General features: G+C 46.9%; 3 protein-coding genes and 1 pseudogene across 4 annotated transcripts; 2 read left to right on the top strand and 2 right to left on the bottom strand.

The window, feature by feature from the left end:
• The first annotated feature begins 860 nt into the window (after positions 1-860).
• LOC112877887 (protein NPGR1) lies at positions 861-6,558 on the top strand. 2 transcript variants are annotated; one of them, XM_025942264.1, is made up of 7 exons: positions 861-1,128; positions 2,201-2,502; positions 2,590-2,866; positions 3,129-3,212; positions 3,291-4,345; positions 4,426-4,573; positions 6,030-6,558. In XM_025942264.1, the coding sequence occupies exons 2-7, from the start codon at positions 2,290-2,292 to the stop codon at positions 6,362-6,364; spliced, it is 2,112 nt and encodes a 703-aa protein (XP_025798049.1). In that variant the 5' UTR covers positions 861-1,128; positions 2,201-2,289; the 3' UTR covers positions 6,365-6,558. The 2 variants fall into 2 exon arrangements, with proteins under 2 accessions (XP_025798049.1, XP_025798048.1); XM_025942263.1 differs by having other exon boundaries at positions 862-1,128; positions 3,129-4,345.
• A 415-nt stretch (positions 6,559-6,973) lies between these two features.
• Positions 6,974-9,272, bottom strand: LOC112877889 (40S ribosomal protein S3a). The gene is made up of 6 exons (XM_025942267.1): positions 9,115-9,272; positions 8,883-8,988; positions 7,988-8,125; positions 7,724-7,909; positions 7,370-7,570; positions 6,974-7,287 (listed from the first exon to the last, which is right to left on the bottom strand). Exons 1-6 carry the CDS (start codon positions 9,171-9,173, stop codon positions 7,186-7,188), a joined length of 792 nt encoding a protein of 263 aa, XP_025798052.1. The 5' UTR covers positions 9,174-9,272; the 3' UTR covers positions 6,974-7,185.
• Positions 9,273-13,523: 4,251 nt separating this feature from the next.
• On the bottom strand, positions 13,524-18,203 carry LOC112873390 (annotated as a pseudogene).
• A 966-nt stretch (positions 18,204-19,169) lies between these two features.
• On the top strand, positions 19,170-21,787 carry LOC112873737 (elongin-C-like). Its single transcript, XM_025936777.1, has 3 exons — positions 19,170-19,448; positions 19,567-19,672; positions 21,483-21,787. The coding sequence occupies exons 1-3, from the start codon at positions 19,283-19,285 to the stop codon at positions 21,562-21,564; spliced, it is 354 nt and encodes a 117-aa protein (XP_025792562.1). The 5' UTR covers positions 19,170-19,282; the 3' UTR covers positions 21,565-21,787.
• Positions 21,788-22,212: the final 425 nt, after the last annotated feature.

Below are 22,212 nucleotides of genomic sequence, written 5' to 3' on the forward strand. Positions count from 1 at the left end.
GGTCGCGATGCGCGATGTGTCCATGCCACAAGCAGTAGCTTTAGGGGGTGGGGGGGACGACAAGAGGTCACATGACCCCCAGCCCCGCTCCCAGGAAAGCGATTCGCGCCCCAGGAACATGCCAAGATCGCCACTGCAGCTTGGTGCTAGGTGATCGGAAAATCACTGCGCCCCCGTCTCTGGCACAGCGAGTCACCAGTCACCCCGGATCGCTCGGCTTGGCTCTTCTTATTACTGGCGGCAGTGGATGAGCAGGCGAGGGAGTAGCCGAGACGAGTAGGGGACAGCCGGTCTGGAAGGGTTCGGAAATGTCAAAGGCTACCCGTGCTCCTACGTTCCTGAATCCTGATGAGGATGGAATCATGTGGCAGTCTGGCATGGGCAGTTACCCTTTTCCCTTTGTCAACAAAGCTGGCCGCCGCTTCAATGGCCTCTCGCTCCTTCCTGCTAGAAAGGGGCGGCGATTAAATGCGCTTTGTCCTGTCGAGCCAGTGGATTTTGTAACGCTCTAAAGGTACCCAACTTTGCTGTATCCGGCTCTCAAACATCTCCAAATTTTGAAAAAAAAGAGAGAGGAGATTTTAGTCACGATTTTTTTAAAATGTACTACGCTGACGAACATGCGCGTGACGGTGCCAGCCACAATCTCTCTGCTCTGCAGGTCTTGAATTGGTGGGGTCGCATTTCTGTCAGTTTCATGGCACAGTTCTCGTGCCGATCATTTTCACCAAAATCACCGACATGTAGGGCTGGGTCCGGGGCCCAAAATCAGGCCCGGCCCAGTACGAGCCCTCAAAAGCGTCGCCCCACACGGCCACGCTTCTCTCATGTCTCGTCGCCCTCTCTTCACGGCGGATGCTTCACCTCGCCAAGTCACCAGCAGCAGCAGCAGCGCCCGCCAACCGCCCCCGCTGCCGAACCCGCTACCCGCCCGCCCTCTCCAGCCTGATTCCACCGAGGCACACGCCAGCCACACCACCACACCGCACCCAACAAACTCTTCCAGTCTTCCCTCGCAAGCGTCACCTCGTCTCTCGCCGCCTCCTCTGCTCGTGTTGGATTGGCGGGGCGCGGTGGCACGGACTGGAGCGGGGATCCATGCGGCATTGGGATCGATCCCTCTCGTTGGTGAGCAACCGACCCTAACTTGCCTGGATGGAACATGGGAGCTCTTCACGAGTGCTCTTCGCGATTTTCCTCGGAGGGAATTTGGTCTGGGGGGATGTTTCGACTGCATTGAGCAATCGCGCCCGGGTTTTTCCTGACGGCGGATTTTTTTGCCGCGTCGTGGAGGGAGCATCGACGTGGTACTTCCATCCATTTCTGCTTGATGTTGTTGGGTTCGAGTAGGTTCGTAGTCGTCGTCGTCTTCTTCGGCGACTTCAGTTTCACGCCGGCGGGACTTGGGATCCGAGGTAGGGAGTGCAGTTCATTTACTGAGATAAGATCGGGCGTTCATGGTTCATGCTGAGTCCGTCCGCTGGCGTTTTGTGGGGGCTGGGGTGCTGCATTTCTCGGGAGATTGCACGGCGCCCCGGAATTCTGGTTTGCTCTGCTGTTTCCTGAGGTGTAAATAGTGGATATCTGGTTGCCATGCAATTATCCACGGGGGTTTGTCCAATTCTGCGTTTCTTCATCAGGATTTTTCCAATTTTTTCCTTGTTTTTTTCGGGGTATGGTTGATTGGGATTTTTTTTTTGAAATAATATTGATTGGGATGTATGGAGGATGGAACTGATCTGTCTGCTGCGTTGTGGCCTTGTGGGCCATTGCTGTTGTTGACAGACTGTTGGACTGGGTGTTACTGTTATTGGCGTCTTGCTGTGATGTTGATATGTGTTAGGTCCCTAGGAGATGATGATGTTTGTAATCTTACTGGGAGTTAGTACGAGCAAGAGTATAAAAAACTGTGAGACTTTTTTTATTGCTTTTGTGAGAATTTGCCTCCTTAGTCCTTATTAGTCACTTGATTGGTATATCTGTTCCACAGTTATGTGCCAGAAACTCTGAACCTTCCTTGTTGTTGCTATTCATAGAGCTGTATTTGTTTAATCTGAGATGGCACTCTAACTTGAGCAATTAGGAATAGAAATTGTTAAATTTGCCACATATATAGCCTTGTATGAGTTTGCTCATGACTTTCTTGCTTATAGTATCTAAATACTGAATATGCACTGAGACTTCTTATTGTCATTGCTAGGTCCTGCAATCTAACTGAGTGAATGCTGGCCCAAGCAAAGATCCCAGGAGATAGAGCTGTTTTTTTTCTAAATAAGTTAAATTATCTGCATGCCAAAGATGTCTGCGATCATGTTATGTACTTGCAGCGGGGACCAGTCCAAGTTTGAAGATCTTCCTCGATCGCCAGAATCTCTTGCGACACGTGATTTCTCAGCAAATGGCTCTTCTTCAAAGATGGCAAGTCGTGAAACAACTCCTGATGATAGCCAAGTAAATGAAGTAGAATCAGACCTAAAAGAGACCCTTTCACTAAATTATGAGGTTTGGCTGAACTCCTCCGCTCTTTAAAGAAGATAGGCTGTCTTGCAAAGATTTGCTCAATGTCAGATTTATTTGCTAATGTAACAGGAGGCTCGGGCATTGTTAGGTAGACTGGAACATCAGAGAGGGAACTTTGATGCAGCATTGCAAGTTCTTCAGGGAATTGATATAAGAAGCCTGAGACCACGAATGACCATTGCTATTGCTGAAAGTATCAAGCCTAGAGTGCCACCACGCTCTTCAAGAAGGAAATCCTCACAAGTGAATGGAATGTCAACGCATATGTCCATGCACTCTGTAAGCTTGCTTCTAGAGGCCATATTGCTTAAAGCAAAATCTTTGGACACCCTTGGTAGAGTAACAGGTATTAACTGGATTTCTGTTCAGTGTGCTTTCTTTTATTGTACTTGAGCATTTTCATCTGAAATCTGTGCATAGCTCCAGAAGCATTGCAAGTTTGCTGCTGTCCTATGTATGTGCGGCCTAGTTATTTTCTGTAAACTGAAACGTGTGTATTTCACCAAACTGAAATTAAATCTGTTATGCTTTGTATTGGCAACTTCTGCATCTGAAAGAACTTTGTTGCATACGTCCGAATTTCACCTCATGCTACCTTATCATGGCAGATGCTGCAGAAGAATGTAGAACGATCATAGACATTATAGAGTCTGCATGGCCATATGGTGTTCCGGATGGTACTGCTGAAGAGTGTAAGCTAATAGACATATTCCATTTGGCCCTAGAATATCTTCCTAAACTGTGGATGAGGAGTGGTTGTTTTGATGAAGCCATCATCGCATATCGGAAAGCTCTTACAAAACCATGGAATCTAGATTCTCAAAGGTCTGCCAACTTACAAAAAGATTTGGCAGTGACTCTGCTGTATTGTGGTGTTGAAGTGAAGTTCCCTCAAGAATTTTCTCAGGAAAGGAATCTGGTGAGCCCTGGGAACAATATAGAGGAAGCAATTTTGTTGTTACTCATACTGACAAGAAAACTATCCCTCCAAGAAATAAAATGGGATCCTGAACTTGTGAACCATCTGATGTATGCACTGTCATTATCTGGGCACTATGAAGTTATGGCCAGCCATCTAGAAATGTTGTTGCCTGGAACCTACACCAGATCAGAGAGATGGTATATCCTTGCACTTTGCTATAGTGCAGCTGGCATGGATGATAGTGCATTAAACATTATAAGGAATGGTGTTTGTGTACTGGAGAGAAAGGGAAAGCCTCATATTCCATCTCTTCTTTTAGGAGCAAAACTATGCTGTAAGAACCCAAAGCATGCTGCTGAAGGGATAAAATTTGCAAATAAAGCCATGAAGTCTTTCAGAAGTTGTGACATGCATTTCATCAGCATTGTAAACCATTTTCTTGGCGTTTGTCATGGACCTTTTTCTAGGTCCTCCACCTCAGACTTGGACAGATCGAGATTACAAGATGATGCACTAAGGCTGCTGCAGGATGCTGCTGCAATGGCAAAGTATAATCCTGGAATATTGTATAGCCTTGCTTGGGAAAATGCAATGCAACGGAAACTCAATGCAGCTGTTGAAAGTGCAACAGAGTGTCTTGAGATGGTGATGGGAGGTTCCGTTAGTGCCTGGAAATTATTAATTCTTATATTATCTGCACAGCAAAATCTACAAGAAGCTGAAGCAGTAGCGGATTTTGCAATGAATGAAGCTGAGAAAGATGATCAGTTGGACATTTTGAGACTGAAAGCGCAAATTCAAGCTTCCCGTGGACAGTTCAAGTCTGCAGTGGAATCTTTTCGGGTTTTGCTTTCGACTATCCAAGTAAAGAAGGAAGTCTGGAAGTCGACCACTTGTAAGGAGGTACGGTCCCCTCTTTTTTATTGAAATTTAACAAAAATATCATGTTTTCTCTTTGCTCATTATCCACTTGATTTTGACAGGTTAAATCCCTACAGAAGTTGGAGATGGACGCATGGTTAGATTTGGCGTCAATATACACAAAGCTCGAGGCATGGCATGACTCAAACATCTGTCTTGACAAAGCCATATCGCTTGATTTCTTTTATCCCAAGTGTTGGCATGTCAGAGGTAACTATTTCTGAAAGGGTTTTTTTTTTGGAAGAATCAGCAGGAGCAATGCCTTGTCATATAAGAAGCAGCAGCATGCAAGTCTCTTTTCTTTTTTTGATATAGCAGCATGCAAGTCTTACAACAATGCGATTACAGAAATAACTAGCATTACTCTTACTCTTTTCTTTCGACAAAGGAAGCTTTACTCTTACTCTAGGTTTACAATTCATGAAATTTAAATTAACTTCAGGCTCTCACATGCCTTTCTCCGCAGCATGATCAGTCTGGTCACTTAGATTTGTTGCTCTGATTTCCCCTCAAAAATCCTGGGTTCCTTTCTTTCCAGATATTCCACACTGTACATCATAAGGGCAGCTTTCACTCTTCATTTATTTTTTGGCAATGCCTTTTAAGGAGTTGCACCACCAATTCTGCACACTATCTCCTAACTGTGGTACTGCAATCAGATCCCCTGACCATGTCCTTATGTGCACCCAAACCTCCAGGGTGAAGGGAAAGTGGAGGCAAAGATGTTCAGCTGTTTCCGGTGACTGGTCACAGAGTACGCAGATCTTTGACCACGTTCCTCCTGGCTGTTTTGTTTAGCCCACGTGCATCCAGTTTAGCAAAAGGCATTGTTGGTTTCCCGTTATTCAAACTAAAACAACTCTGAAACTCTAACAACTTGCAAACTAAAACCGACAGCTTGATCTTACTACTAGCAGCTGCAATGGTTATCACAGCTGTATAGACACCACAAAACAAGTCGATGTGGAAACGATAGAAGACATACACATGATGGGGCACACAAGTAGGCACATGCACACACAGACACGGCCACAGCCGCCATCTTAGCCTCCGCATTGGTAGCAATAGTGCTGAGACTATCAGGGCCTCCTTGTGCCTGAATGCCAAACATGTCCCTGAAGGACAACTTCCTCCTTAGTAGCTCAACGAATTGTGGCTGAACTATGCATGAGCCTCTGAGTCCATTATCTTGTTCTTTTCCAGGACACCACAACTCTTCATGATCAATGCTGTAGCATGTTCTCCATCGAGAGATCAGTATGCGGCCTGTTTGCCAGCCATTCGCTCTTCCTTTTGATTCTTGCTTCTTTGTTTGAGACTGGGTATTCGGTTTCTTGATTGCTTTGTTGCAACTTATGCATAGAGTTGAGAGGAGGGATCTGCTCACTGTCTTCAGAAATGTGGGTTGCGGTGATTCCATTGCTGTGTCAAAATTAAGAAAATTAAATAAATTCTTGTGACTTCAACCAGTTTCTTCTCTAAGATTCTGTGTGCTCTGGGCATTAACAAAGTTGGATAGTCCTTGAAACTTTATAATATTGTGCTTCTGTATTAATATCAAGGCACCTTATATTAAATTAAATGTGTATCTAGAACTGTTATATTTTAGTTATTCCAGTTCGTTTGACAGATGAGTGTATGAAAGTGTTCGTGTGATCCTTTGCAGGTCTTCTACTGGATTCTCAATCCTTGCACCAGGAAGCCCTGATGGTGTTCTCATTTGCCCTCTCAATCGACCCAGATTACGTCCCGAGCATGGTTTGTATGGCAGAAATTCTTCGAAATATTGGAGGGAATTCGTTATCCATTGCAAGAACTTTCTTGCGCAATGCCCTCCGTTTGGAGCCTACAAACCACCGAGCTTGGTTGAGTCTTGGGCTTGTCCTGAAGGCTGAAGGATCGCTGCTGGAGGCTGCGGACTGCTTCCAAGCAGCGTACGAGCTCAGAGAGTTGTCACCCATTCAGGACTTCTCCAAGCAACTCCCCATCATGCTGCATTAGGAACCTGTAGCGCAAGTTCACAGTTTTCGTATAGAAATTCTCTTCATTTGTTGCCCTCGGTTATTAACTTATCTCTTGCAAAGGTGGGAAGCGTATGATTTTGTTGATGTAAATTAGTTCACTTCTATTCGTGAACAGTTTTTGCCCGCTGTTATGTGCTTCCCCAGCGACATCAGGCTGAACTTTCTTGCACAGTGTCCTACTTGTAGGCTGCAGGCTCCCGCAGTGCTTCTTAACTAACAAATCTTGCTGTTCACAGAATTGAAACAGGTGAATTTAATTGGACCTCTAATCCAAATTCATGGATAATCCATCTGTAATTTATTGTTTTGTTGCCACATGAATTGTAACTTGGAAAACAAATCTGTGACGAAATCCAATTCATGCTGGGTTACGTTAATCGCATGGAACGGCACACTGCAACAGTCATGAAGACCAGCATCTCCGGAAGCCAGGCTAGCTCGAGCCGACTGTCTATCAACGATAGAAAAGTAATCGGATGCCCGATACCAGCTCACAGTCAACAGGCATATCGAGCATCTCAGCCCTCAACAGCACAATCCATCTCTCAACCATGATTAACGGAATCACCACACAGAACCTAGCACGGACAGAAATCACCAAACTGATCCTCAGATAACAAGTTAAATACCGGTAGATGACACAAGAACTTGCGATCCAAATAACCACAAACGAATAAACTTAAAAACACTTGTTTTCAGGAACTACCAGATCGCCAAAATCTAGTTCTCAGACAGAAAGGTGACAGTACATATATCCTTCAAATATATTAAGTACCAAAATAGTGATCATAAACTATCCTACTCAGCTGCAGCAGCCTCCTGGCCAACCACGGCCTCATCACCCTCAGCAGGCCTCTCAAGCTTCACACCAACGTCCTCCTTTGTGTAATCCCCATGGACCTGAGAAGCAAAATTGGGCATTAGAATGACAGGCCAACTATAATCTGAACACAAACAAGATAGCTTTGCCTGTAACAATTACCTCCATCAGTTTCCCAAGGTCGAACTTGGGGGCCTTGAGGATCTTGACCTTCCGGATGAAGACATTTTGCAATGGGAAGATGCTTGAGGTAGCCTTTTCAATCTCCTTGCCAATGACCTCAGGAATAAACTTGGACACCAACTCCTTCAGGTCACAGGTAGAGGCCTGGTTGGCCATGATCTCAACCATCTTACGGCGTATCTGCAAACAGTATCAATATGGCACAACTATTATTGAGACAAACAGGCTAACATAGGCATATTCAATGTATGACAAACATACGTTGCTAGCTTTAGAACTCTTCTACATATACATATACATATACATATACATACACAATGATAGAAATTTTACCTGACGGATCTGGGAGGCCTGTGCATAGCACGTACGCTTCACTTGGTTGGGTCTCCTCTTTGTAAACCCGATGCAGAAGAGCCGCAGCATGTAGTTATCAGTGGTCTTAACATCAACATGGGCCTCAATCAAGGTCTGCCACTTCTTGACTAGCGACCGGAGCTTGTCAGTAGTAAAATCCATTCCCTAAGAAACAAAATGAACAGGTTAGCAACATAAAATAAAACACAATGTAAGGGGCCTAACTGTTCTGAAGATCATTACCCAGAAGTTGGTAAGGACATTACGACCCTGGACATCTTCAGCACGGAGCCTGATCTTCCTGTAGGCTTGGTCTTCATCACTCTGAAGATCAGCTAGGGAGACCTCAAAGACACGGTGCTTCAGACCCTCGGAAGCAATCTAAAAACCACAGAAAGCAATGCATGAATAAGCATATAATGTCATCAAGTAGTGTGCCTACATGCTGAATAAAGATTGCATAAGCAACTAATTTATATGACAGATTATCGTAACAGAAAATAACGCAGGATTCAGTGATAGCTCACAGACTACTCATGTAGATATTGTGAACAGCAAAGGCACCATAAAGGCAAGTTACAGTTCAGGTCCCAAAATCATAATTGCAAGTCACAACAAACCTTACTAGAATATTGGTGGTGGATAACAAAACTAATCCCCAGTGTGTTTCGAACCAGGCATGCAGACTAACATGATTCCAATAAAGATCGTAACAGATGGGAAATCAGACACCAAGGAAATGCCATACCAATACTAAAAATCTATTTTGAGTCCACGATAGCTTCAGCAATCAAGAAACAGATACAGCACAGGAACTACGATCCTCTATCAAATATCAATTATCAGTGCAGTAGAAGATGAATTACACCCTACAAGAAAAATACTGCACACAGTGATAGCTCCACACGACATCCGTTTGGTCCTAGGTGTTCTTAAGTCGAAATATGTAGATCAGACTCACATACAAAATGAATAAGCGCATGCAGGAATACATCTAAGCTACTGTATGAATTATCAACAAGCTAACACTACCGCGGTCTACATAGCCATAGGAACAACTGATACGCCACAACCTTACCCAGAAATCGTAGCAGCAGGACATATCGAAACGATCTAGAGGAGCAAGAAAATCACTAACCTTAGTACCCTGTGTCCTGGACACGAGCGTCTTTCCAATGTTGCGCACGGAGAAGACGGAGGGCGCCTTGATATCATACCAATCCTTCTTCGCGAAGGGATCGACGCTGCAAGACAGGGAAAAAAAGACAATCACCACCGCATCAACATCAACAATGGGATAAACGAACGACGAAATGCTCCAGCGACGGATCTAATGCGAAGAACGAAACGGGGCCTGGGAGCGAACTTACGTCTTCTTCTTGCCACCCTTCTTCCCTTTGCTGATCCGCTTGTTCTTGCCCACCGCCATCTTGCCGCCGCCGCAGCCGCGCTGGGGCCTGGGGGCTTCGGGAGGTGGAGTGGCTGGCGGCGCTGCGTCGTGTAGGGTTTTCGCGCGTCGCGCTAGAGCGGGCTATATAGCTGAGGATGAGGGTTCAGGGTCGGATCGTGCGGTAGGGAGGCGCTCGGGAGTGGATGGACGCGCACGATGCGCTGCTTCGAGGCATGGTTGGGCCGTGTAAGACTCGATGGCAAAATTTGATAGATCGAGAGAGGCAAGAGAAAACAAAAAGGAAAAGCCCAATTTGAGATGTGGGCTCGATGGGGGAGAGCCAGACAGAGAGCTTGCTTACCCGGCGACGAGAGTCCAGGTGGGCTGACTCTGGCCCGAGAGCCCACACAACTCGGGTCTATTGGCGTCCAACAAATAGATTGTTCTTGTAGCTCGTCGTGTCGTTGTTCTTGTCTCTAGTCGTCTCAAAAAATAAATGTTCTGTGCCAATCAAAAGAAATAAAAAATGCAGAGCCTGCTGAAGCCTTAGATTCCCCTCTCCCCAAATTATCCAGTGCAACTCAATGAATTTCTTTTAGATACAACTATCTAAAACCTTTCGCCATGATTTCACGGGATAAAAAGTGAAATTTTCTATGTTCTGAGGGTATGTTTGCGTCGGGAGCAAATATTATAGATCCCCGAAGAACGCTTTTTAAGACGCTGATTGCTAGTTAGTCCCCTCAAAGTACGTGGCTCGGGCGGGCTGGGCGTTGTATGGCCACGTAACGGCCCACCAGGCGAAGGGGCACCGACAACCCAATGCCAAGCACTAGGGAAAGATACGGCCGCCTCGCCCGACCCCAAGGGTAAGGGATTGGGTACGTCCGCCTCGTCCGACCCCAACGATGGGGGTTCGGACGCGTCCGCCTCGTCCAACCCCAAGGATGAGGTGCTGGCATGTCAGCCCCAAAGGCGTGGAGCCCTAGGGACCTCACGAAGTGACGGGCTACGCCGGAGGATGAACCTCCGGCGTAAGAGTAGGTAGAGACATGCAACGATATAATCTCCGGAAAAGACAAGCCCGGAAAAGACAAGCTACTACGGCAATCCCCAGCCGCCCACCGCATCGGGGTTCAAGCCGTAAAACGCGCCAGGGGCTCACGTCGTCCGTCTCGGCGGGACGCACGTCGCCCGTCCTACGGCTCGGCAGACCCGTGCTGCCCGTTCCATTGGGGCGCACGCCACACATCGCACCTGGGCGCGGCATAGGAGTGCCTCCACTGTCATCCACAGGGCCAACGGGGCCCACGCGAGGGGGAGTAGAGGCGGCGCGATCCCGGCAATCTCTCTCTGTGTCCACTCCCTTCCCTTTGACTTATAAGAGGAAAGAGAGACCTAGGGGGGAGATTTTTTTTAGACTGGCAGCCGCACACGCACACTGCACCAAAGATTTGGGAGCCCGGTCCCTCTCTCGCCCGTTTGTAATCCTTACTGCAAATCTAGTGCAAGAGCACAAGCGGCTCAAACTAGATGTAGAGATATTCTGTCTGAACCAGTATAAACCCTCGTATCTTTGTTGCTCACCATCCGGGTCAGACGCGCAATCATGAGATTTATAAAGGTCGGCGGTTCGAAACAGCGACAGTTTGGTTGGACTTCCAAACCTGCTTTTGCTTCTAGAAAAAGTTAAAAGCCAACCAAAGAGTAATTTTCCTCTAGATTCTCCTAAAAAGCAGCTCTTCCTTGCTTTTTTAGCTATGGAGGATAGTAGTTTCTCAAAATTATCCACTGGCGCTGGGGCATACAACTTTGTTTTTTTTACTGATCTCTTCCTTGTGGTCTCCCCTCCACGGCTCCGCCCGCTCCCTTCCTCACCCCGACCCGCGCCTAGGGTTCGGCGGCTGCAACGCCGTTCAGGTCCAGCCCGCGCCCGCACCGCAAGCAGACAAGCTCCTCCCCTATTTGTTGTTTTTTCTTCTACTAGTTACTTGCACGTGCGTTGCTATAGGTAAAACATTTTTTTATAGACATGAAATATTTGAAACAACATAGTAATAGAGGTAAAAATTGCCTGAAATCCGCCATGTTCTAGCGGGCTCTCAATCGCTAGTTCGGTTGGTCTAATTCGACGACGGAGCGTGGTGTAAAGTGACTTGATGCATTTCTCTTCCTTGCCGCGGAGACTGAGACCTGGTTAGGGCTTTGAACTAAAAGGGCAGAGTGATTTTTCCAGTAAAGAATCTGTGGATAATTTGAATGCTGAAAGGTTGCGAATAATGTCTTCCGAATGGTTGAAGGAAAGCGAAAAGGAATGGCTTTTTCATGAATATTTCATCAGTTAAAGAACCCTGCAAGAACGCGTTATTTACATCGAGTTGGCGATTTATTTTTTTTTCTGATTCCATTTGATTTCAGTTTATCGATTTTCTTCTTTTTTTGTAATCGCTGAAATTGAAATAAATTTATACCTTAAACAATATTTATATTCCATGTACATATTCAAACCACTCAAATAAAGACACGTGGTGCGTAACACAATAGAACAATCCGTCTTCTTTGTCACACCCTCTACTTAGGGCCAGTTTGGCAGAGCTCCCAGAGCTGATTCTCTGCTGAATCCAGCAAGAGCTCTGCCAAACAGTTTTTCAGAGAGAAGTGATTCTCTGCTGATTCTGTGGAGTGATTCTCTGAAATGAACTAAGAGGCTGGGAGCTGAAAAAAGTAGCTTCTCCTGATTCTGTGAAATGATTCTCCATCATGATTTTAAGAGTTTATGCTAGAGAATTAAAAAGAATCACCTTCAGCCATAGAATCACTTCTCTTAGAGAATCAGCTCCCACAGAGAATCAGAATCAGTTGGAGCTCTACCAAACTGGCCCTTACAATCCCGTGTGCTGCTTCTACCACCAAGTCGTAGGCAAGGTAGGGTATCTCCGGAGCTCTGCGCTGAACGCTTCCTCAATCTCATCGCCGTCCTATCCTGACCCTACCGATTGGCCATCATCAAGCGGTGCCCGGACACCTTGCCGTCCTGCACATGAAAATAATTTAAGTGGTGTATAGGTAGATGTAACTTAGAATAATCAAATTCAGATTCCTGTAGTACTTGACAGGATGCTGAAGAACACTGACATGAAGCTTTGACTTGGCAAAAAGGCTCAGGTGTCTTACCCTCTGAGTGAGCTCAAACACATGTAGCCATCAGGTACGAAGCAATACCATACCTTTGATGGTTAGCCCTGATGTGTTGAACTAGTTTAGTAAATTATCTTATGTGTAGTGTAGGATATGTCCTGAGATGATGTAGCATGTACTATTGGCTACCCTGACCTACATGCCTATAATATGTTCAAAAAACTATTGTTTTGGATTTGGCAGGAAGTTGCGACTACTCATTTATGCCTCGATTGGAATGCTATATCTTGTGAAGCAAGATATATTGAAGGGATAGCCAGCTTCCTTTAGTACTACTGGCATAGAAAAAATTCCATTATCCAGAAGTAGGTTGATCACTAAAGATGCTTTGAATTTTGGAGTATACTTAAGAATTAGCCGAAGAACAATCTCACGAATATAGCTTGTCAAAATTATACTATTGGAGCAACCAAATAAGATCAAGTTTGTCAGGAGTTAACACTAAATAATCTTAGTTCCCTCTTACTACCAGCGGCCAAACGGCAGTAACATATACTTTTCCAATTTTATATTTAAGGACGCCATTTGCAGTTGTCCTTCTTCTCATTTCGTCGAGCAGTTCAAGGGCATCTCAAAAATACCTTTGTTGGTGTAAGCATCATCCAACACGAAGCTTCGCAAGGATGAGCATGCACGGAGGTTGGCGCTGGAGAGCTTGCCGCTGCAGTAGGAGAAGGAGAATACGGTAGTCAGCATCGAAACTTGCGATGCGAAGCTGAGCACAGGGTCGACATCTGACGCGATCTCGCATGCTGCAGGGGAACTCCGCAGGCGCCGCTGGTGAACTGCGTTGCTGGTGGCGACAATGATGGCCCGATCTCCCACACCGACCAAGAGAGAGCGCATCGCTGGGGCTGAGGTCGTCGCAGGGATCGATGAGGATGGGCTATGCGACGCAACATCGATGGTGCGGACAGAAAACACTGTTTGTTCTTGCAAAGGCTCGGGGTTCTTCCCCATGCCCGATGGCAGCACAAGTAGGCTTCCTCGCCGGTGGGCGCTCCGGCGAAGGAGGGGCTCCGAAGAGGGGCAAAAGCAGGAGAGGGAGACACGACGAAGCCGCATAAGTGCTCACCTGATGACCATATAAATTCTTAGGAACAGAGAATTCTCACGATATATCCATGTAATGCAAGTGAGCATTTCATAAAGTTAAATGCTTGATTGGCGCAGAATTAGTATGCAATGTTCTCAAAATGCTTTGCAATTACCTGAAGAGCTAAGGTATGTCTGAACAAATCTTCACTGCTCCTCAGTGTCTGATAGTACAGAGAAATGAAATGATGCATCAAACATAACTAAAAGAGCACGATAAAATTTAGAAACACACATGGTTGTAAGTAAACTAACCAGGATATTTTGCAAAGTCCAGCACATGAGGTGTTGATGTATGGTATTCAGCAGCCATCTCACAAAAGTGATTAGCAGTGTCAAATGTAACAGGGTTAAAAATGGCATATTCATGGTCCTGCAGGATTTGATCAACAAAATAGCAGTCAGGTACAGGAAGACATGGCTACCAACCAAATTGTCTCCATCCCTAGCAAAAAGGTACCACATAATTATGCAAGCAGGTACCACACACCATGTTTAAATCAAGAATCAGAACGCCTCGTGAATCCATTTAATCAGAACTTACAATCAAGGTGACTTGTCGTCTCTTCATATATCATAATATTCCCATACTGCAGATCATTGCTTGGACTCTTCCTGGGAACACCTGGCACGAGCCTGCTCAAGCCACCTCCTGATTCAGAGTTTCGGACAACACCAAGCAAATCAGCCTCTGATCAGCAATCACTCACATTCTCGCCATGATAAAAGAAGGTGACATAAAACAATGCATGCCTGAGCCTCTGCCACAACGAGACAGCCTTGGGTCCAGGCATGTCGAGGTCGTGAAACTCCCTCAGCTTCTTGGCAATCAGCGCTGATATCTATTCTCCGGGTCACGCAGATCTTCCGCAGACAGCGTCTGAGAAAGCAAGAGTGGAGGCAATACGAGAATGAGATATCACCATTACCGATTCACCATTCCAACAGACAAATTATGAAATTAACAAGGGGACGCGCGCGTACCCTGGCGTTGATGAACTCCTCGAGGCGGCCGTTGGCGAATCGCCCGAGGAGGCGGGGCCCCTGGCCGTGGCGCGACATGCACTCGAAGGTGCGGACCTCGTCGGCGCGGTCGAAGAAGACCTCGACGCCCTGGCCGTAGATGCGCATGAGCACCTTGCGCGGGTCGCCCTCGCCGCCGGGCTAGGTGATCCGGAAGACCTCGTTGGTCATAGCGACCTTGAGCTGGGACACGGCGAGCGCGCCCGGGCCCACGTCGCCGCCCCAGAGCTCGCCGGCCAGGCGGAGCAGGATGCGGCGCGCGTCCTCCGGGATGCGCTCGATGCAGGCGACCGGGCGGAGCAGATCGGGGCGGAGCAGTTCGTGGCACGGCAGCGTAGGAGGCAGGGGCGCGCGGGCCGGCGGATCGGAGATGGGGTGGCGTGGCGTGAGCGGGCGGGGCAACCGTCGGGCTCGGGAAGGGCGGGAGGTGCGAGGCGAAGCGGGTCGGGTGGAGGGTTGAGATCGGACGGGGAGACGATCACACGGCTGAGATGCGCAGACCAGGTCAAAGGTCGCACTAAATTTTCGTCTAACATTGTTCTTTTTTATTGTGGTAGAGATATATTGTTCCTGTAGTTGAGATGCGAGAGCTTGTTGGTGTTGCGAGTTTCCAAATACTGTTGCTGCTGGTATCTGGTTTAAATTTTGGTTGGTGCAAATTGCAACGCAAAATTGGCTGGTCGAATGTGATTTTTGCTGTAGACCACTAAAAAAGAATGGTTTCGCTGAAAGACACTCTTCAATCAAGCATGTTAATTTGCTGCTGACACTGCACCTATTATTTTATTCGGTTTAATAAGAAAGCAACCGGAAAGGACAAGTTTACCCCGCTTCATTCAGCGACACGGCCGTCTCCCTCGCATCCTCCCTCCGACCTGTGTGAAATCCCGGCGGCGGCGGCGGCGGCGTCGGCCCCTTCCTGCAGAGGCCCTTCCCGGCATGCAGCCCCTCCAGGAGGTAGCCCATTCTGGTGGAGCCACCTCCCGGAGCAGCCGCACCTACTCCAATCTTAGCTCGCCATCTGCTTCTACTGCTCCCGTTGTGCTCGGCCAACGCTTTTTCGCAGAAGGGCTCGACTTGGAAAATCCTACGCAGTATGCTTGTTTCTCCTGGGCTTCCATTTGTTTCTTGAATAAGTTGTTGAAATCAGTTTTCATTGCAAGTTGCGATTTGGGATTTGTTTCGCTATTTTGGCTGGATTTTAAGATGAGATTGAGGTGGATGCCCTTAAGCTTCAATATTTCAGAAAAAGTTACTGGTCTTTACGCTGCCACCGAATTGGGAATTAGATTTCTGTTTGGGCGCAGGCAAAACTCTAGTTGTCTTCGCGGTAATTTTTTTTCCAAATTAGTCGCATTGCTTACCTATTTGGTGCGCTTGCTAGTTCACGGGAAACAACTTTTTGGTGTAGTGTCCAGTTAACCAAGGATGGGTTTGGTATTTGTCTTCCAAAAATAAAGATGGACAACTGCATGATCGTAGCTGAGATTTGTCCAGAGCGCAAGAACTACAATGTTAATGGTGTATCTACCAACTTGTACTATACAGTGAAATGTTGGTTTGAAGGGCAGGGGCAGGGGCAGGGGCATACTTGTCCTAAAATTATGTTTTCTTACCTGTTTGAGTAGAAAATATTATTATAAGAGCTAAAATGTCCAGTAGCAAATTAACTTGTTTGAAGAGTGTCTTTCAGCAAAGCCATTATTTTTTAGTGGTCTACGGCAAAAGTCATGTTTGAAAGTGTCCAACAGCTAATTTTGCCAAATTGCAATTCTCTTGTGACTATTTTCTAAATATACTTAAATGCTGCCAAAATTCACTGTGTAACATGTTTATATAACAAATTTGTAGAAAATCTTCTAAAATATATGTTAATGGTGGATGCAAAATTTAAAAAACATCCCTTCAAAATATGATCATTTACATGTGAATCAGTGAATAACACGGAGTTTTACGATCAATTCGCATATAAACCATTTCTCAGACCTTTCATGGCATTACAAATATTTCATATCAAATCTACAGTTCTACAGTTGTTTGAATCAAACAGCTTTCAGTTTTCTCACAATTTACGGTAGCTTTTCCACGACTCACATTTCAAACGGACCGACCTTTATAATTGCTATTATTTAGCCAGTTCACGGTAGCTTTTCCACGACTCACATTTCAAACAGACCGACATTTATAATTGCTATTATTTAGCCCTGCTCTTGTATGCTTCCTAGCTCCATTCCTACACACGAGCATCACCGCTGCAGTGTTGCACAAAAACTTTATTTACACGAAAATCTAAAAAAAATCTACAATGCTTCTGGTCATCGTTGCCCGCTTCAGGCCACCAAGAGCTCCCAGAATGGATCATCGTTGCCCGAACTGCCAGCTTTGCGTCAACCTCGACGGCGTGGAAGTGCAAACGGAAGCTGCAGAGCGTGGCGCAACTCAGGGATCAAGTGAGCAGCTAGCTGCTCGAGGCGATGTTCCTCCTTCAATCTGACGATCCGATCCTCTCGCTGACGAGCACCCAAGACGGCATTAGCTTGTGCTTGAGATCAGAAGCACGCGTCCATGAGGCAGCAGCAGCAGATCGCTGCAAAACCTGCGCAACTGGCAGCAGAAAAGAATTGAAAAACGAAGCTGTTAGGCCACACCAATACTGATACAGCATGCAGCCTACTCAATCAACCATTAAAAACGTCAATAACTCATTATCATGATGGCATTCCCCCTACTGCTGCCCTTCACAAATAACCATCACAAAGTTTAAATTTTGGTTCTCTGTAAGACTGACTGTCATGAAAAACTTGCTTGATTGATCATGGCATGTTGATAGGGACAGAAATCTGGTAGGCTTTTATTCAGACAAGAAATCTGGTAGTGCGGTAGGCGTTGAGATCTTTCTTTCGTGTCATTGTCAACGGCTCAATAGCACGATCAGGATGACTGTTCTTCCAAATTTTATGTTTCGGCACGTACCATCCTTCCAAGAACGAAGGGCCGTTGCTCCTGTAGGGAGGCGGCGGCGGCGGAGGCGCCTGCGCGTACGGCGGCGGGTACATCGGCGGCGGCTGCTGCCCGTATGGTTGCTGGTACATCGGCGGCGGGTACATCGGCGGGGGCGGCTGCCCGTATCCGTAGGGCTGCTGGTACATGGGCTGCGGCGGAGGCGTCCCGTGCTGCTGCTGCTTGTAGTCGTGGTGGTGCTCGTCGTACCCGCGCTCCCCGTACACCGGCTGCGGCGGAGTCGTCCCATGCGGCGGCAGCGGCGGCTGGTGCTGGCGGTGCTCGTCGTACCCGCGATCCCCGTACATCGGCTGCGGCGGAGGCATCCCCTGCGGCAGCAGCGGCGGCTGGTGCTGGTGGTGCTCGTCGTACCCGCGCTCCCCGTACACCGGCTGCGGCGGAGGCGTCCTGTGCGGCGGCGGCGGCTGCTGGTGCTTGTGGTGCTCGTCCGTCCCGGGCTCCTCGTACGCGTCGATCGGGTACCCTGGCAGGTCACAAGACACGGCAACATTTCCAAGCCAACACGGCGATCAGCGACGGTCATCAACTCGTTAGGATTTGAAAGTGGATCCAGTCTGAGGAACGGAGCCAGCGAGATTCAGAAAATGATCGCTGATCGATCGCCGGAAGCATGGCGGTAATCCGACAAGGATCCGAAATGCGCTGGGAGGAATGAATCGGCGAGTCACCTGGAGGCGGGGACGGCGGCGGGGGGCCGCCGACATGGCCGCCGTGGGGATTGTAGTAGCTCATCTCCCTGTCCTAGAACAACGGCACGACTGGGATTATTGGAGATGGGATGCAATGACGACGTGGTTGTGTTCGCGTTTGATCTCAAGATGAACAAAGAGGAAAACAGGAGAGGGTGCCGACGGATTCACAGGGGAAGATCAAGCTAATTTCGTCGATGCCATTTTTTTTTCTCTAAAGCTATAGCTATTCTTGGCATCAGTCAGGCAAGAAGGCAGGCATGTCGCTCGCTCGCTGCTGTAGAATTCGTAAATGTGTGTTCGTTTTTTAGATCTAAATTTTAGAGGGATCGTATCAAAAAATATTATCATTTAGAAGTATTAAATAAAGTCTAATTATAAAACTAATTGCAGAACCCCAGGTCTAATTCGCGGGACGGATCTAATGAGGTATATTAGTCCATGATTAGCGGATGATTACTGTAGCATCACTGTGGCAAATTATGGATTAATTAGGCTCATTAAATTTATCTCGCGAATTAGCACCCATTTGTGCAAAAAGTTTTATAAACAGATTTTATTTAATACTTCTAAATGACAAGATTCTCTTTGATGTGACGGGGTCTAAATTTTAGAGGGAAGAAAAGGAACACACCCTAATGAGCCTACACAGAGCAAATTCCAAGAAGCAAACTTTTCGTCACAAAGGAGGTAGCTGCACGGAAAACTACTATTTTGCACGTGTTATTAAATAGTTCAATGATCTTCTTTTGCAACATTTTGGCTTTGCTTTATGTTTTTTCATATTGTATTTTGATTTGTTTCATCCGTGCAAAAATTCACTGCCTTTAGAGTAAAAATATATGCTCATAGACCTAATTGCTTTTCTTTTTGAAATAAAATAGGCCTAATTGCTTATAAACCAAATTGGGCCGGCATCAATAATCAACAAATGCCTTTTGGCCCACTAAAGCTGACCGAAACCACCAGCAGCCCACCAACAAAAATGGTTGGAAGCCAGGGCCACGGCCTTCTCCTCCTTCCCCGTCTTCTTCTTCGTCCGTCCACCCTCTCCGCCCCCGTTCGTCGTCGTGGACAGAAGGAAGCAACCGACCAAATCCAATCCCAATCCCAGAAGAAGGGATGGTGGGCAAGGGAGAGGCCCCGGCTCCGCGTGAGCCCGAGGAGGAGGAGGAGGAGGACACCGGAGGCGTCGTCAAGCTCATCAGCGCCGAGGGTTTCGAGTTCGTCATCGACAAGAAGGCAGCCATGGTCTCCAACACCCTGCGCAACATGCTCACATCGCCAGGTACCTTTAGGTGCTTTAGCTCTCCATTCCTTTCGATTCGGTTCCTCCCGCATCACGTCATGGCTACCCCTCGTCCACCTCTGATTTTTCCCCCCACCCCCTTGATGCCATGATCCAGGCGGCTTCTCCGAGACGCGCCAGGGCGAGGTCCGCTTCCCGGAGATCTCTACCCACATACTCGAGAAGATCTGCCAGTACTTCTACTGGTCGCTCCATTATTCCAGGTTACAATTGCTGCTTATTAGTACCTTCGCAAGCACCCAGATTCACTTGCTACTTGCTTGTGCTCGAATTCTCGATTGCTAGCTTGTTCGCGTCACTGCAAGTCTGCAAGCCACCACCTGTCATGATTAATTGGCCTACTGCTGCTGCGCGTTGGTCATTACCCCATAGTCCATACCATTGATGACGATTAATCACCTGTAGCTAACAATTTACCAATCCTATTGTGCTATGTGCCTGTGTATCCCTTTGACACTTTCGCTCATTTTTGTCCAGCCCCTCGTATTTTTAGGCCGGCGTTAGCCCATCATCCATTAAAATCGGCATAGGTTTTCCAATTAACAGTTTGCTTAGCTAAAATCTCTAAATAACCAGAGCTAAAGGGTCTGCGATGTAGTCACTTATTGGTTCTCCCCCATAGTTACTTTACACTTAAAAACAAGCAACTCGTATCTAATCAAGTGAAAATGGTAGACATCGGAATTTGAGTCTGAGGCATGGCCAATAAGGACCATGACAAGTCCTTACCAAACCTTGCAACATGCATAGCCTTGTGTCTTTCATTTTATTGTTCACTAGTCCAGGTCATACAAAGCATGGGATTTTGGAAATGCTATCTTCTTGTTACAAAACATAATCCGATGGCTAATGGTGTACGAGGTGCTTGGTGTCTACATCTAATCTGCATTACTAGCTTGCTCAGTACACATTATGCTCAGCTATTGTATTTCCCCCCAGCCTTTTTCTTCTTCTTCTGCATTGGTGGGTTTCTGGTCATGCGAATTTGTCTTAATTTACTGGTTGTATCACTGACCTGGGATAAGCCCGTAAGTATTGGACATGAGCCTTAATGTATAGCTTAGTGCTGGCAAGGTAAAGTTTGAGCTGCGTATTACTATTACATCGTGTGTTGTAAGTTGCCCTAATTAGTTGGTTAGTTCGACTTGTCCATCCCTTAGCCTAGTAAAGAGTTAATTGGACTTCATCAGTCGGAACTTGGCATCATCAAGTTTAAAGGCTGCTAGTTTTTTGTGTTATCAACTTATCATCAAGGAGTTGTCTGGTCCAGTCTCGACATGCAGTGAATTTTGGTGTGGGGAACTTGATTACATAGATGCTCACCACATGTTTTTTGGTTGAAGACATGGGATGGCTTAATATAGATGGTGTGCGATTTATTTTTCTGTTGGAATTTAATAGGCAAGCAGGTGTGGTAGTGTTGAAGCACATAAATTGCATTCCATGTTGGGAATTTGGTGGTCTTTCCACCTGGCAGAGCAATAAACCCTGTCACATCGAATGTGTCGATACCAATTAGAAAGACTAAACACTAATTATAAAACTAACTGCATAAGCATAGGGCCTATTCACGAGACGAATCTATTAAGCCTAATAATCCATAATTAGCACATGTTTATTGTAGCATCACATGAGCTAATCACAAACTAATTAGGTTTAATAGATTCGTCTCGCGAATAAGCCTAGGGGTTATGGAATTTGTTTTATCATTAGTCTATGTTTAATATTCCTAATTAGTATCCAAACATCCGATGTGACGGGGCTTAAAATAACCCCCCAGGAAACCAAACACCGCCTTAGTTTATGCCCCTCCACGGTGCACTACCTTGCAGTAGTAGAATAGAACCTGTGATGGGACCAGTAGACGCTCGTCTAGTCATCTCATGACTCTTTGGTGCTTACTACTCGAATGAAGATTGATGATGGTATGCTTTGCAGCCGTTCGTGCATGCCCTTTCAGTTGCTTGTACTGCAGGCTGAATGATTTGTTTTTGGTTCGGTCTGGTTATGCAGTGGGAAGGAGACGGCGGAGTTTCCAATTGAGCCCGAGATAACCCTGGACCTGATGATGGCAGCAAACTACCTGGACACTTGAGGTGTAGGAAGTTGAGGGACCAACTGCTGCTGCAACTTAGGTGCATCATGAATGGATGAAACAAAGTGAATTATCCCAACCTTATCGTGTTTACGTCCAACATCCACCAGATGGGATTTTTTTTTTCTTGTCTGACCCGGTGTTGTGTAACGAAGGAATGTAAGCATGGAATGAGACGTAAAATGTGTGCTAGTAGCTTTCTAATAGCAGTGTGTAACAGCTCCCGTGCGATCGCGTCTCGTTGCATGCGCGCCAGGAATTTCGCTGGCCGGCAGCGAATCTAGCCGGCGGAGGACCGGCGACGCCGCAGGCACTTATCTCGTCGCCGGAATGGAGCGAGCCGCACGCGCGCCAGGCAGGCTCTAGCCCTGGAGCCCGTCCAGGTCGCCGCTGCAAGGCCAAGGCCGCCTGCAAAGCTGCAACCCGTCTCCCGCACGCATCAATCTGTCCACAGGCGTCTGCTCGGAGGTTGACGAAACGCTGCGGCCACCGCGCCTCTTTTCAGAAGTTACAACCGGAGCGATCCCATCACGGCATCACCGCCTGGACATCATCTGCATCTATCGTTGGCTCGGTGCTGCGCAGCAGCAGCGCAGGTGTTGCGCGCTCGCAGCCCCCCAGCACCAGGGCCCGCGCTCGCTCGCGTAA

The sequence above is a fragment of the Panicum hallii genome, chromosome 9 (genome assembly GCF_002211085.1).
Source record: "Panicum hallii strain FIL2 chromosome 9, PHallii_v3.1, whole genome shotgun sequence".
NCBI classification, from domain to species: Eukaryota; Viridiplantae; Streptophyta; class Magnoliopsida; order Poales; family Poaceae; genus Panicum; species Panicum hallii.

Coding starts and splice junctions, on each gene's coding strand:
- LOC112877889 (XM_025942267.1), bottom strand. CDS start 9,173: ATGGCGGTGGGCAAGAACAAGCGGATCAGCAAAGGGAAGAAGGGTGGC. Junction 8,126..8,882: donor CCAGGACACAGGGTACTAAG/GTTAGTGATTTT, acceptor TGTGGTTTTTAG/ATTGCTTCCGAGGGTCTGAA. Junction 7,910..7,987: donor ATGTCCTTACCAACTTCTGG/GTAATGATCTTC, acceptor TTTGTTTCTTAG/GGAATGGATTTTACTACTGA.
- LOC112877887 (XM_025942263.1), top strand. CDS start 2,290: ATGCCAAAGATGTCTGCGATCATGTTATGTACTTGCAGCGGGGACCAG. Junction 2,503..2,589: donor CCCTTTCACTAAATTATGAG/GTTTGGCTGAAC, acceptor CTAATGTAACAG/GAGGCTCGGGCATTGTTAGG. Junction 4,346..4,425: donor AGTCGACCACTTGTAAGGAG/GTACGGTCCCCT, acceptor TGATTTTGACAG/GTTAAATCCCTACAGAAGTT.
- LOC112873737 (XM_025936777.1), top strand. CDS start 19,283: ATGGTGGGCAAGGGAGAGGCCCCGGCTCCGCGTGAGCCCGAGGAGGAG. Junction 19,449..19,566: donor CAACATGCTCACATCGCCAG/GTACCTTTAGGT, acceptor GCCATGATCCAG/GCGGCTTCTCCGAGACGCGC. Junction 19,673..21,482: donor TGGTCGCTCCATTATTCCAG/GTTACAATTGCT, acceptor CTGGTTATGCAG/TGGGAAGGAGACGGCGGAGT.